Source organism: Musa acuminata, chromosome BXJ3-3 (assembly GCF_036884655.1).
Source record: "Musa acuminata AAA Group cultivar baxijiao chromosome BXJ3-3, Cavendish_Baxijiao_AAA, whole genome shotgun sequence".
Taxonomy (NCBI): domain Eukaryota; kingdom Viridiplantae; phylum Streptophyta; class Magnoliopsida; order Zingiberales; family Musaceae; genus Musa; species Musa acuminata.
This window is the reverse complement of record NC_088351.1, coordinates 37,607,890-37,622,703: the sequence shown is the minus strand read 5'-3', so window position 1 is coordinate 37,622,703 and position 14,814 is coordinate 37,607,890. Positions and strand designations below refer to the sequence as shown.

Genomic DNA, 14,814 nt, shown 5'->3' with positions numbered 1-14,814 from the left:
GGGTATTTGGAGGACAAGACATGCTATACTATAATTTTCTCCTTTTTTCCTTTTTTAATTCAGAAGGCATCGGTTGCCTTTGAACTTTCATCAGATCCCATACTGATAGAGGCATCATGGAGCAAGCATCCCAATGTTTTTTTCTTTTTTGTCTTTTGTGATTCATTCAGATTTCCCTGTTGCTTTTGTGGAATTGTTTCAGTTGCTTGAGGTTGTAGCATTTCTGTAAGCACTGGCAATACTTCAATGACAATGTCACAGATCCAAAACTTTAAAGGACACCATGTCATAGCCAATCCATTACATTATCCTAACAAGGATGATCAGAAACGATAAAAACAAATGCTAATCTGCACTGTTTCAGCAGTAAAATAAAACACAAGATTACAAATTTTCTACTCTTAAGGCACAAAATCACGCTGACTGATACGCATCCTCAAAGTTGAACACTAATACCTGAGGATGTTAAAACTCCATTCTGCAACAAGACAGATCTAAATCCTGGAGGTGCCAAGCTTTCGCTCGAAAAGGCGATGCAAGAGAAAGACTTGCAGAATGCTAGCCCCAACAAGGGCGGCAGATTCAAAGAGTGCCTTATGGATTGCTCTCCTGCTCATTGCTTCATTTACTGCAATTGCACAGATCACAATGAATCTTCAGATAGTGGATATTTAAGCTATCCAAGATGAAAAACACAAAAGCTATCTTGATTAAAACAGAAAGATGCCTTGTTACAGAAAAAGAACGGACAATATTTCTAGCAAGCTTTTCCAAGCAAAGGCTCTTTCTAAGATAATCAACTACGAGCTAAATTGAATTAGTCTATTTGGTGCAGTTTTGCAAATTTTACAATCTATTAATTTTATCGGCCCATTCTAGCTAGGTCTAGATGGTTGCATTTCTTATTGATAAAGAGTTGCTTGGACTTAGAAAGCATGCTAAGACATTGACATAAAAAATGTCTATGTGATCATAACATGATCATTTATGTCTCACAGGAAAGTTGCAATTTCCCTGCAACACTATAAGTCCATCTATTAGGAGTATAGGAATACAATTATGACAAGTGGATAAAGCTCAGGAGGAAAGAATAATTTAGCCATCTTACTCCTGAAAGAGTTTTCTCCTATCAAGTCAAATCAGTTACTGTTACCAAAGAAAGATATAGGAAATACCCAGTGCTTGGCGGTCAGTCTGAGCTTCCAGCCAGTGCTGCTCAAACTGTATGTTGTAAAGAGCTTCTTCTAACTTTGCAATTTGTTCCAGCAAAGGGGCCAAATGCTCTGCAAACAGTAAGAGAAGATCATTACAAGAAGTTTGGTGCATCCCAAACATCAGAAGTAAGACATTTGCAGGCTAACCATCTTTTGCATGTTGATTATAGTGCGTGAAATGGCTGACATGTACATCAAAATCAATCGTCTCGTGGTAAGGAGACTTGTTCGTGAAACAGAAACGATGAAGACCACTCCTTTGAACTAGAAATTCAAACTTTTCACTGGTCTTGTCATGAGAATCATGGATTTGATCACCATGTGGACCTTTTACCTGGCAAAAACTTGTAATTATAGAAGGTTTGTGATGATGTTACTACAGAAAAACATTCTATATCATAATATCACCGAAATCATTGGCATAATAATGAATCCTTAGTTCTTGCTTCCCTATTTGTAGGTGGGTAATAGGGACAACTCAACAGTGAGAAAGCAACATGGCATAATTCCCAGACAAGTTAGATTAGCAGGTAAATTATGGAATGTGTCCATTGGCCACACAAAAATACAAAAACATACCAAACAGTGGAAGTGCATCAAAGAATGTGTTGTTGAATACTATACATTAAAATCAACACAATTTTCTTATAACTTATTTCCTCTGTTTTTTTTTTATTTAACATCATATAGCATGACTCTCACCAGATTTCCTTATTAGACATCCATCAAAGTTGAAGATAATTTTGCTGTTTGGATATTTTTCCCCTTGCACCCCCCAAAAAATGAAGTAGACAAAGAATACAATAAAAGAAAATAAAATGGGGTTCTCTCATTTTGTTGAGCTAAAATAACTAGACAGTCAAAAGGAGTCATGTTATTTTTCACTTTAAATATTATCTGAGGATAAACTAAGAAAAAGGAATCTCCAATACTGTTTGGAAAGCTACAGGACCTAATCTAACCTTTAATCAACCAACAAGTTCTTTATTCAAATAATGCACTACCATTTAAATCAGAACATTTAGGGACTAGTTCAGCTATAACCTTTCTCACTAATTTAACTTGGTTCATGAACCCACATCAGAAATGATTTATATGATTCTTCTAAAAGTCAAATGGGTCGAATGGGTTTGTGTATGGCCTCAGTAAGCTCTTCCAAATCGCATTCTAGATCCAAAAGTACAATACTTGAGCAGTCACTGTCAACTACTAATCAGAGATAACGAAGAATAATCTCTTGAATATATACTTTGATTCTAATGTACTAGTCTCCAGAACACATGCTCTTCAGGAAAAGGGAAGCGGAAAACGTACCACAAGATCAACACCATCATTGCTGTAGTGCCAGGGAGTATCAGATTTGACCACAACAAATGACACGTAAACCATGTCCCCTTCGTAAGGAACTGAATGGGAGAAACACTCTTCCCTATCAATGACGAATCTGATCCCATCAGTTAATCCCAATCTCAATAGAAAGCAAACGAACGCCAAGAACGCAATCGTCGAAGAGCGTCCCTCCATCTGCATACAAATTCCAAACAGAAGACCGAAGAACACAAAAAGTTACCACCTTGCAACCGTAGGTTCACTACAAACGTGAAATTGCAACATCAAGTAGAAAACAAGAAGAATTGGGTCAGGACTGCAGCAAAACCATTCGACGAAGAGCTCAAACTACCAAGAATCGAAGTTACAAAGGGCTCAAAAAGCTAACAACTTTTTTGGATCTACGCCATCCACCTCTGATTTCCTCTTAAAAACACATCGCAACTCAGAAATCAACTGTTAAGACGACTTCGCTCTTGGGAAGCACATGAATCCATCGCGTTAAAGCATCAGAAACAAAGATCCACATAACAGAAGAGACAGAAAAGGGATCGAAAGGGATTGGTATATAAATCACCTGATGCTTCGCCTCCTGGAATTCTCTAGCCTCCTGTTATTACCTCTTTCTCTCTCGTATCGCCGACGGCTTCGCTTCTGCTCTGCGCTTATTTCCGTATAATAATAATAAAATAAATAACAAATCACAATCGATAAATAAAAGAAAAGCTGGATGTAACGGCCGTTATGTAGTCACCCTTCATAACAGTTGTTATAAACTTGCCATTTCATACCGTCCTGCAGAAAATAATCTTATTCTTCGCATTTATATATTCGTGAGAAGTGTAAATCATTTTCAGAATTTTTAAATAATATATATTTTTTATTATATGAAATAGCTTCAATCATTTTTTTTCTTATAGATTGGTCCATATAATATTTTTAGTAATACTAAAATATAATTATTAAAAATATAGGATTTACTGTGTTATAGTAAATACTGTTGGTTTGTTTCTAATATTTTTGGTTTTTTCTAATACAAAAATAAAGTGTTTATTATATTATAATATTTTTAATATTATTAAAAATAAAAAAAAATATTATTTTACAATGTTTTTTTACTATATTACAATGTCTTCTTAGTATCAGTGAGGACACTAATAAATAAATAATATACAACATAATAATTTTATAAATATTATATTATAATATATTTATATTACATGATAGTATTTTTTGACATATTGAAAATACTATAAAATTATCTTATAAAATTACTCTTTATCCATCACAAAATGGTTTTCTTTGTCGTCATTTTATTTGCAATACATCATATTTGCATATATCTTTAGAGAAACCAAACAATATATAATCATCAATTGTTTTACTTTTTATGCCCCAATCCATCAATCAAAAGCCAAAAATGCATTATTTGAAATATTTAGCACCAATTTATTGATTAAAAATTACATTAAAACTGAGGCCAATGTTTTAATGGCACAGAAATTATGACATAAGAGATTGGCTTTTAGCATCAAGAGAAATGGTAAGATTTAATAGCAAATGCTTCCCTGTGGAAACAGCAGCAGTAGCATCTCAGTATTGCTATCATTCTTCATGTTTCTACTGCTTACTGATGATAGCAGGAGCAATAAATCATATCTGACGTGATGATTTCAATCATCTCATGTGAAAATATAGATATATATAAACCTATACAATGTTTGGTACTCAAAATACTGGTCTCCTGGCAATAGAATTACATGAGTCCCAACCTTCATTCTGTTCCTGATTTGTTAAAACAGCAGAAGGTTTCATTGCCTCTCCATCTTCCTCATCAAAGCCTGCATCAAGTGATTGCAAGGACTTCTAGTGGAACCCTAAATATTCCTACTTGAAAACAAATTTGGTTGAAGGCTCAGCAGCGCAAATGCAAGGCACATCTGCAGTGCAGCTTCAAATGGTTTCCTCATCTAGTACCATCTTCATGCATCATTGATCCGGAGACCATTTAGTGGGTGAGTGAGCCCATCATGGCCGCCGATCTTGTGGAGCTCAGACTCTAATGCCTTGACTATATTTGTTCCCTCGGTGTCAGCTCCAGGCACATCTACGTGGAAGGATCCTTGCTTCAGGAGTGATACACATTCCTGGGTTAGTGCTTCCTGCTTGATGTAGTTGTAGAGCTGTTGGTGGAAGGGATGGTCCAAGGAGTAGCAGACATCAGCACCAGCAGATGAAATCCGAGATGACCCATAATTTTCTCGTCGACAGAAATGGGGAAGAGAAGAATAGTCCATTATCTACAATCAAAACTGTTAGCATTTTTTATGATGTAGGCATTCAAAATGGTTTATATTTAATCAAGATTTAAATATGAATACTGAGGTACAAAAACTATGCACTTGCTAGTAAAATGAAAGCCAAACAAGGCATACTTAGTTTCCATTGGTGAGCCAAACATAGCCATTTACTTTTTGCTTCGTTTGAAGGTTAACTTAACAGCTTTCAGATGTAAACTGGCTCTCTTTACTAAACAATACATCTTCCTTTGATTCAACATTGGCAGTCAAAGGTCTACAAAATTAGAATTTTTATATTGTAGAACATGATTACCTCTTCTATTGATGTCAAAGAAAAGGTTCAACGTCTTGTAAATGGAATGCACAAGCCATAAAATTTTAAGCTGGGAGTCTATCTTGCAAGAATCAGTTGTACTTTCTCAAGTAGATTTCATTCTCATACCATAAAAAGATATAGTTTCATAAGATTCATCTATTTCATTTCAGAAATATGTACTTCAATCCATCTAAAAAATATCATCTTGGACACTTAGATGATGAAAAAGTTAACTACGAAGACATAAAATGAGACTTAGCAACTGTTGTTTGCATATACATATCTTCTATGCTGGTAATTACTACAGAACCATCAGGCAAAAAAAGCCAACGGATAATGCATGTCTAAAGGATCTTCTAGATGTTAAAAACTAATGATAGACGGAACTATAGATTTGGGCAACTAAGTATATTACAATGTCAGAGACAGTGTTTTCAAAGCACTAAACACCAAGGTCCCAAAATGTTCAAAGCGCTAGGCACTCCCTTAGGCGCCAGCCCGAGCGAAGCGAGACACTCTAGAATATTAATATATATATAAATATAATACAATTGATAAATATGATTAACAGTGCTAGATAAGGATTAGTAGTTCTAAATAGGATCAACAATTCCAAGGATTAATATCAGTTTTATTTTATTGGAAGATATGGTAACAATAGTTTTAATATCAATTCTAAAGATTAACAATCCACTATTAACAATAATTATAATAGTGCATAATAGAGGGGTCGGGGGGGGGGCAAAGAAGAGGAGTCGCCGATGGTGGAACATAAGGAATGAGAGAGTGGCGATGATGGAGGAACCTGCAGATAGTGGCAACAGCGATAAAGGAAGTTGCAGACGACGATAATAGTGGCAGAGGAAGCTACGGACGGCAATATTGGGGGCACAAGAAGCTTCATATGTGTCCATCGGTGGCGGAGGAAGCTGCAATCCTGTCCCTCGACGATGGAAGGAGCTGCACACAAAAGCTATAGCAATGGGAACTTCAGACCTATCCGTCGACGATAGAGGAAGCATCAGATCTGTCCATCAGCGACAGAGAAAGCATCAGACCTATTCATCGATAGACTAGAGGTGGGTCAAGGCAACAAGTAATTAGGGTTTACTGTTAGTGGGTCGAGGCGGGTTGGTTGTTTCTGTTAGTGTTTACTCTACTTAGTTGGTTCAATTGAACCAACTAAGTTACTATTCAATCGAACCAGAGTTGACAATATGGTTTGATTGCTCACTTTTAACCGGGCACTTGCCCAAGGTACCCAATGCATGGGCTCAAGCAAGCAAGTCACCCGACCAATGTGCGAGGCACTCGGGCCTCGCCTCGGTCAAGCGCCTTTTCAAAACACTAGTGAGAGATATAAAACATTATAGTAATAAGCACTCTGCTAAGACAAGCAAGTGCAATTGATCAAAATTTAATCAAGTGCTCGGTTTCTACATGAAAATATAGAGGCCACAATATTTAACTTACATATATATCTTACGAATTGCAATATGCAAATGTTAAATTAGGAAAGCAACCATAAATTGGTTCCAAAGCAATTATATGCCAAGTTTGAGGAGATCATTTAAAGATTCACACCAAATATTACAGTTGTTGCATAGTAATAAAATCTAGTAGTCAAAGATAAAAAATGCTTCTTTTGAAAAAGAATTAATGAAATTTTTGGACCTTCAACAGCTCATTTCTGCCACAACCTTGCAGTACTTGTACCTTCCTTCTTGTCCTTTCTTGTAGAAGAGGCTTCACAACCTGACCATACAGAGAAACAGCAAGCACCATTGGCATAATAATCAGATTGCAGTATGTATTCTATAATTATCTTGATGAGAACAAATGTTTAAGAAAACTCTCACCAACCTTCCAACATGCTGAGAATACATATGGAGCGTTAACTACGTAGTAAGTCTCTGTCTTCTCAGGATAGTTAAGGTCATCGACAGTAGATATGATGGTTAATAGCTGCACTCATAACCAAAACAAGAAGGACAATCAAAATAGTTTCCAGAGGTATTTGCATAGGGAACATTGTCAGAAGTTAGCAATTAATTGACTTTAACTAAACATATAACTTAATACGTAAAAAACAGACCACAAGGAACTAAAGGATGCAAAGATCCAAAGAAGTTCCATCAGATGGGTGGACAAGTGCTATAACATAATGCAGTAAAGTAATTATGACATCAAATTGTCTAATGAACATTAAATAAGCTATTAGAAAGAAATTTGTGATTTCTCCTCATTCACCTGATTTGGAGCAACATAAGTATCTTGTTCTGTATATATAAAACTAATGCATATTTTATAAGCTTCTTATATTATGTACCAAGAAATCTGACCACCTATGTACAAAAAACATCACAGACAAGGCAGATTACTTAAATATTTTAATTCATACAGGACTTGAGTTTAGATTTTATATTCTAGTCTTTCAGGCTTAATACAAGATTTTGATTTGGCTAGCTGTTGTATGAAAATTTTGGTTTGTGTCAACACCATCTCATGGCATAATTCCAAGCCAATTCAGACCACAGCTAGAGGTTGCTTTGTCAAACCAGCCTACCCTGAACAAAGTCAGCATGGAAAATATAACTGGACCATCTCTGTAATACCATCAATCTAAAGTAGTCATGAATAAGATGAAAAATCAAGCTTGCCATTAAACAGTTTAAAAGGAAACACTTTGACTGTCATGCAGAACTTTAAGAGCTCCAGAAGGGGGATTTGAATAAAATTCTACAGCTGACGTAAACAAGCACAACCAAGTGTGTCAACACATTCAACCTTGAAAACAAAAGAGAACGTACCTTTATATGGCTCAGTGCCGAAAGCTTCAGACCAGTCATATCCAAAACTTTCACACATGTCCCAATATGCCGCCCATACTTCTTAGTTGCAGCAGGCTACCATAAAAGAATGTAAAATAAAATGAAAATGTGGAACTGCATGTGCTTCAACCATGTAGAATACAAGAAATGTTACATACCAATATTACACGATCTCGATACTCATTGATTTGAATGTGTGACTGCACATAGTAGTTTACCTAAAATGAAACCAATATACAGGTGATTAAATATTATCAAAAAAATAGAAACAACTGTCCTAGCTCTCTAAAATTTCTATGTAAAAACATCTGCAAGTTTAACCAAGAATTGTAATCAACTTGCTTGCCGAGCAGAAAATTTTACTTTTCTTATCACACGGTTACACAACTCATGCTGCAAGTATATCTGAATGGGATTCTATATACAGAATACATTGGTTGATCTAGAATGGAAACCTGAATATGTCAATCAGGAAGTGATCTTGCAGTTCATTTCATGTAATGTTGTTACAGTGGTGGGTTTTGACAAATAACCCAATTTCTTGAGAATGACATCTAATAATAGGATTACCTCATCTTCTTGGTTAGGGTACCTCTTTTATTTATCTCTACTTTGACAAAATAAGCTTAATATTCCTGTGAAATATGAATGTTCAGGAGAACTATACACACACACACATATATATATGTACATACATATATATATATATATATACATATATATATATATATATATATATACATATATATATATATATGTATGTATATTTATACATACATATATATATATACATATATACATACATATATATATATATACATACATACATACATATATATATATATATGTGTATGTATGTAATTATGTAATACATACATACATACATACATACATACATACATACATACATACATACATACATACATATATATATATATATATATATATATATATTCCCAACATAGTGGTAAGTCATGTAACATTTGGAAAATTAAGAAAACATCCGATGTTAGCTGTAGCTATCCCCTCTTATCTTCTCAGTCCTTTTGTGTTTGCGACTCTATTCTTGATAAAAAGGCTCATCGGTAGCAACAACAGATGATTTAGTATAACTGACTAAGCATGACATCAAGCAAAGATGAAGCTCCATCTAAATCAAAAGAAGAAACAAAAAAGTATCTTGAACCTGTGAAAATCAGATGATGTCTCAGAAATATGCTTTAAAAAATAATGACCAGTAAATGCTACAGCATAAAAACATGTACTCTCCTGCCACAGTTTTGTCTGAGTATTCTGCACTCTAATTTGTGAAAGAAACAACATCTCTAAAATAAAGGAATTGTCATTAATCTCACCGACGCTTTGTCAAATGAGCTGAGGCCAACACCTATTGCAAAAACAGGAAGCCCCTGTAACGGAGGTAAAGGAGAAAAGTAAGCTAACTATAGTTTACATTTTTTAAAAATAGTTATTATTTGTAGGAGTCATAAAGCATCTTAGGCATTTCCAGAAAACAAACAAGGAAATAATTTAAATTTTTACTTGATTTGAACAACTAATGCATTGACTATAAATGCATCAATTAGGCAAGGTAAGTCAGGTCAAAATTTATCATGTGAGGATATATGGACAAGACCTGAGAAGACTCTGTTCAGCACTGGAAGAAAGAATTTGATGCCTCTTAGTTTAACTACTGATATTGCCCTCAAAAGAGCTCAATAGCAGAAGAGGATCCATGTGGCCAACTCAAGCAGTTGTCTACAACCTCTTGTTGTTGTTGACAAACACTAATGCACAGTATTTCAATACGGTCATGAAAACATATGCATGACAAGTAGAAAAGTCAAAAATAATGGAAGATTTCTGTTTTCCGAAGTAATGAAGTCATTCTGCAAGATCTGAATTATAGAACCTATTTACAGGTAACAAACAGTACATATAGTACCAACGTGAGAAAAATAACTAATAATCTTAAAAGTCTCTTGGGTTCAGCACATCCTACCATGACAAATATTCTTGAACAAATTAGCAAAATATCCTGCTTCCAGAAATGCATCAAATTTTGATGGAGCCAGAGTGGACAGTCACAAAGGATTACAGTTTAAAGAGAAATTACTTCGGCTTGTGTTTTAAATATAAAGATGTCACTTTCTCAATTTTGTACTTTGTCTCAGTGGCATTGCAACTAATAATACCCACGTGTAAAGCAGATAAACTTTTAAAAGTTGGACCCATGTAATCCATAGAGAACAGGTAGGCATGTAGGCAAGTCTCCATATAATCAGAGATGCACCAAAACAGGAAACCTTCAAGTATCTTGTCCTTTATCAAGAACAATGCTGCAAACTAAATGGTGAGTACAATTCTAGTGAAATGGTGCATGAGGTAAATGTTGTTGCCTTAGTACCAGTATATGTAATTGCACATTGCTGTATGCGAGTGTTCTTGGATCTAACCAGCTAATAAAATGCCAACCTTGTTTGGCAGCACCTAATATTATGGAAGAATGAGTCCTCAAAGTCTTCCAACAATATAGAAAGAGAATAATTAAATCTTTAACAACTTGAAAAAACATCAACCACCAAAGTCCTCAAATGGAGTATACAATGGGTTAAAATGCAAATGTGAGAGCCACCATGCAGCATAATAAAAGAATAAGAGCATAGACAAGATACAATACTATATACTATGCTGGTTAATGCTTGTGCATAATAATATATAGCTACAACTAGCAAAGATTGAGATGCGTCTGGTTTAGATTGCTGGGGCAAGACGTGTATTGTGTTTGCCCATGTTGCAGAAATTGGCATGTGGTGCTTTCAATTCTTGGCACATACAAAACTACAGAGACCTGAAAGAGAACTTAGTTCTATATAAACAGAAAGGCCAACACAGTTAAACCCTCCAACTATTCTACATGGTTTCTTTTACTGATAGAATAACCATTCATTCCCCAACTTGTAATTCTTCCCCTTCCCAATGTTGCACAATCCCAGGACCATTTTCCAAAAAAGTCAAAGTACCATATCAATTACCAAGATTGCAATAATAAGTTTGTTACTGCTGATTAAGTGAAAGAACAAGCTTCAAACTAAGTTAAGCAAAAAACATGATCTTTCATTATTGATACTAAATGACCATTACTTCATCATCTAAAAGGGAGGTGAAGGAAAAGGCATGATATGGAAAACATTTTGTGCATGCAGCACATCAGTACAAAGTTGCGGGATTTCAAGAGGCACATGATTGAAGTTATCACCAGTGGCATTGAATAGCATGATTATAGCAAGATTAAAGTTGGTTTAGACAGAAGAAGATAATACCTCATTTGAGTATCCTGACAATCCAATAAGTTGCGAGTCACGAACCCCCCTATATAATTCTGCTGGTATTATAGGTTTCTACACTCAAATAGCATCACATTAAAACAGTGAAACAACAGATTAGTGTTTTTACAAAATGAATTTCAAAATCAATGTGAATTAGCATACTAGATTAATGTTCATCATTTGTGTTTGACTTCTCCTTTTTCTTTTGCAATCTTTTAAGTAGAATCTGGTACGATTTGCTATTACAGATCTAAGAAACTTCTTTTGTGTAATGATTTTTAATGATGACAAAACTACATGGCCAACTTAAAGCAGAATTGTAAGCAACTAGCAAATAAGATGAAGTACAGAAATAAGAAACATTCTTCAGTCTGTACTATGTATAATATGTCATAATTGATGAACTGACTGGGATTTCATCAAATAACAACAATTCTAACAAACAAAAATAAAGGGTACAACTCACAGTCAAGATGTCATCGATGTGATTTTGAATCCTCCAGTTTAAGCAATCTATCAGCTGTGACAAAGAAAGTTACTAGTTTTCTTATTGACAAAAGAAAAGCAATACAACTAGGTGATATAGACACACCATCTTATGTGCTTTGGCAACACTCCACTCTCTGGCCTTGAGAAAGCGCCCTAACGTTGCTGTTGGATATCCCTGGTGCATATTCTGCCAATGAAACAATCGAAACATGAAGTCACCATCCACATAATCAACTCATGAAGCTTTTTTTCTCAATAAATAAAAGGGATTCTGATCTAAAAACAACATTGATTTATAAGACATGATAATACAAGCTCTCAAACATACAAAAAAAGGCAACCTGTGAGCATTAACACAAAGAAAATGCAAAACCTGAAGATTATGGGGGAGGGACCACTATTCCATTGCGAGAGATAGAGGCAGAAGCAAAAGCACAATAACTTTTTTCTTTAAGCCACAGATTAACAGACAACCAGACATACTAATGCAATAACTAGCACTGAAATCAGAAGTTATCTGTTATTGTTTCTTCCTGAAAATCTCCATCAGAAAATAATAAATAAACATTATTATTTGTTTATTATGAGTATGACACATTTCAAGTTCATTGAATGGCAGATGCTCATAAAAGAACAAGAGTAAACCATTATCAAGTATCAGAAGTAGCTGCCTCACCATTCCATAAGCAATTAATATATATGATCACTTGTGGAAACAGTATTGGCCATAGATGTCATCACTTACAAGAAGATATTGTAATGCCAGTTCACCCAGTATGCACAAAATGACCAAAAGCACAGTGGGAAAGGACAATATGATTAGCAAGGTTTAGTAGTCTACCTATTCATTAATGTCCCGGCAACAGAACAAATGGTGGTGAATATGCTCTTCTTTTGGTGAATAGATAGGATATTGTAAAATCTATTTCAAAGCATCAAATACATAATAAACGGCCAGTTGACAATATTTATTACAAATTGTGGCACTTCAAAAGGAAGTCATAATAGAGAGATGGCTGGTTAGATTCTAGCAAGAAAGATGTCTCTAACAAAGACAATAATTTTAATGAATATAGTATATATATATATATACGAATAGTCAATGAATAGAAGAAAACTAGTGAAGAAATCTCGACATCTAAGACCACTATACTGCACTAGGAGCGAGGTTCAAATTATAATAGTTCAACAAGCAATTGAACACTAAAAGCTTCTACACTGCAACAAATCCCAGCAGGACGAATTACATCATGATCAAATCCCAAAACCACAAGGGTCAAGCCCCTAATCACACAACCAATGTGTGATTATTTTGGAATATGGGACACCATCAGATATTATGCTATCAGGAACATGTACCAGAAGCTCTGATCTCAGTCCCAACGAGGAGCACATTGCTTTCCCATTTCGATTTCAGCGGCTTGCCAAGCTCTTTTGCAAGATCCAACCAGTAATAAACTTAGTATCTCCTTAGAACATGTAGATTCCAGACGAAACACCAGCAGCTGCTGCTATGAACCACTAGACCAATCTAACCATCCATCTCATCGGATGCAGTAATTTTAGCAAAAATCCGAAAAGACAGTACCAAACGTATCATTGCTCTCACAAAGCAGATCAATCACAGAGAACAACGTTTCGAGAAATCATTCTTGCAAAACATCAAGATCGCTGTACATCCCCCGAGAACCACTTCCGAGAACCCATCTTCGACACAGAAAACACAGAATTGTAACGCGGAATCAAGAATTCATTGCAACCAGCCCAAGATCCAAGCAGATCTAGAAAGATAAAGTGATGTTACCTGAAATGTACGCTTCCGCGGCTCATCCACTGCAAGAATTCGGCCCAAAAAAGCAATAATCGGTATCAGAAAGTATACCATTCAGTCGGACCTTTAGAAACTAGATAATTGACCAAACATGGACTCAAATTTACGGAGAGAGAGAGAGAGAGAGAGAGAGGGTGTGTATGTGTGACCTTCGTCCATCAGAGCGGAGAGCTGTTTGATGGCGTCCTGAGGAGCGACCGCCATTGCACTAGAACAGCGAGGCTAGGGAAGGAAGGAATTCGCTAGTCGATCAGGATTTCCTGCGGCGACTGGCGAAGGGAAGAGGCCTTCGCCGACCGACGATGTCTTTTCGCCCTCTCTAACTTCCTCTCTCTCTCTCTCTCTCTCTCTCTCCCTCACTGACACCTCGAAAGCTATCGTCTTTGCTGTTGCTGCATCGACATCACATGTTTGTAGCGATGAATGCGAGAACTAGATTGGGAAAAAGGAGAAGGTTTTAAATTTTGGAAACTCCAAAAATAGAAGCGGGAGAGAGAGAGAGGAAAAATAAGGCAATTTAATATTCCAACTAATTAAGCCTCCCACCAATCACGGCTCGACGAGGCCACTAATCACCGTGGGACCCACTTGCGAGAGGAGCTTGACAACTGGCCACGTCGCTCTGGGAGATATTTCACGGCTGATCGGACCCTCTCAAACGGATCCCTGATTCTCCGTGATTCCCTGCTACAAGACACGTGGTTACGGTTCGAGTGGGTCCCGCAGCATGGGCACGTGGCAAGCGGGGACGATGATGGTTGACGCTTGCAAGTTGTTTCGGCCGGCCGGTTAACAGACAAGAGTGACGGACGTATAAAGGTTGGTAGTATTTATGAGTAACGTTTCGGAGATATATCACATACTCTAAAATATATAATTAAGAATATTATTTTTTACAAAGGAAACAAATGTAATTCCAAATAATTAAGAATATTGTGATATTTAAATCATGCTACTCATCGAACATTTAATAATTATTTAGACCTTATAATATATATATATATAGGATTTTCATGAATAGTGTGATATTTTAAAGTATATTTTATTGTTTAATGTTTATTATTAAGTTCTTGAGCTTATCAAAAAAATATTACATGTATCAAGGGTTTTCATGCTATACCTTCATGTAAGCCAAAAAAACACAATGAGCTTGTTGTAATAAATATTATATATGT

The 14,814-nt window shown here is 35.7% G+C and overlaps 2 protein-coding genes across 3 annotated transcripts; both read right to left on the bottom strand.

Annotated features, from left to right (window-relative positions):
* Positions 1 to 260: 260 nt before the first annotated feature.
* LOC103980002 (transmembrane emp24 domain-containing protein p24beta2) lies at positions 261 to 3,237 on the bottom strand. 2 transcript variants are annotated; one of them, XM_009396285.3, is made up of 5 exons: positions 3,121 to 3,237; positions 2,529 to 2,738; positions 1,362 to 1,548; positions 1,176 to 1,283; positions 261 to 628 (listed from the first exon to the last, which is right to left on the bottom strand). In XM_009396285.3, exons 2-5 carry the CDS (start codon positions 2,736 to 2,738, stop codon positions 495 to 497), a joined length of 639 nt encoding a protein of 212 aa, XP_009394560.2. In that variant the 5' UTR covers positions 3,121 to 3,237; the 3' UTR covers positions 261 to 494. The 2 variants fall into 2 exon arrangements, with proteins under 2 accessions (XP_009394560.2, XP_064998364.1); XM_065142292.1 differs by lacking the exon at positions 3,121 to 3,237 and adding an exon at positions 2,958 to 3,090.
* Positions 3,238 to 4,208: 971 nt separating this feature from the next.
* Positions 4,209 to 14,060, bottom strand: LOC103980003 (phosphatidylinositol/phosphatidylcholine transfer protein SFH11-like). The gene is made up of 11 exons (XM_009396287.3): positions 13,789 to 14,060; positions 13,613 to 13,641; positions 11,912 to 11,995; positions 11,786 to 11,839; positions 11,314 to 11,391; positions 9,346 to 9,399; positions 8,149 to 8,208; positions 7,970 to 8,065; positions 7,023 to 7,124; positions 6,834 to 6,914; positions 4,209 to 4,843 (listed from the first exon to the last, which is right to left on the bottom strand). The coding sequence occupies exons 1-11, from the start codon at positions 13,841 to 13,843 to the stop codon at positions 4,526 to 4,528; spliced, it is 1,011 nt and encodes a 336-aa protein (XP_009394562.2). The 5' UTR covers positions 13,844 to 14,060; the 3' UTR covers positions 4,209 to 4,525.
* Positions 14,061 to 14,814: the final 754 nt, after the last annotated feature.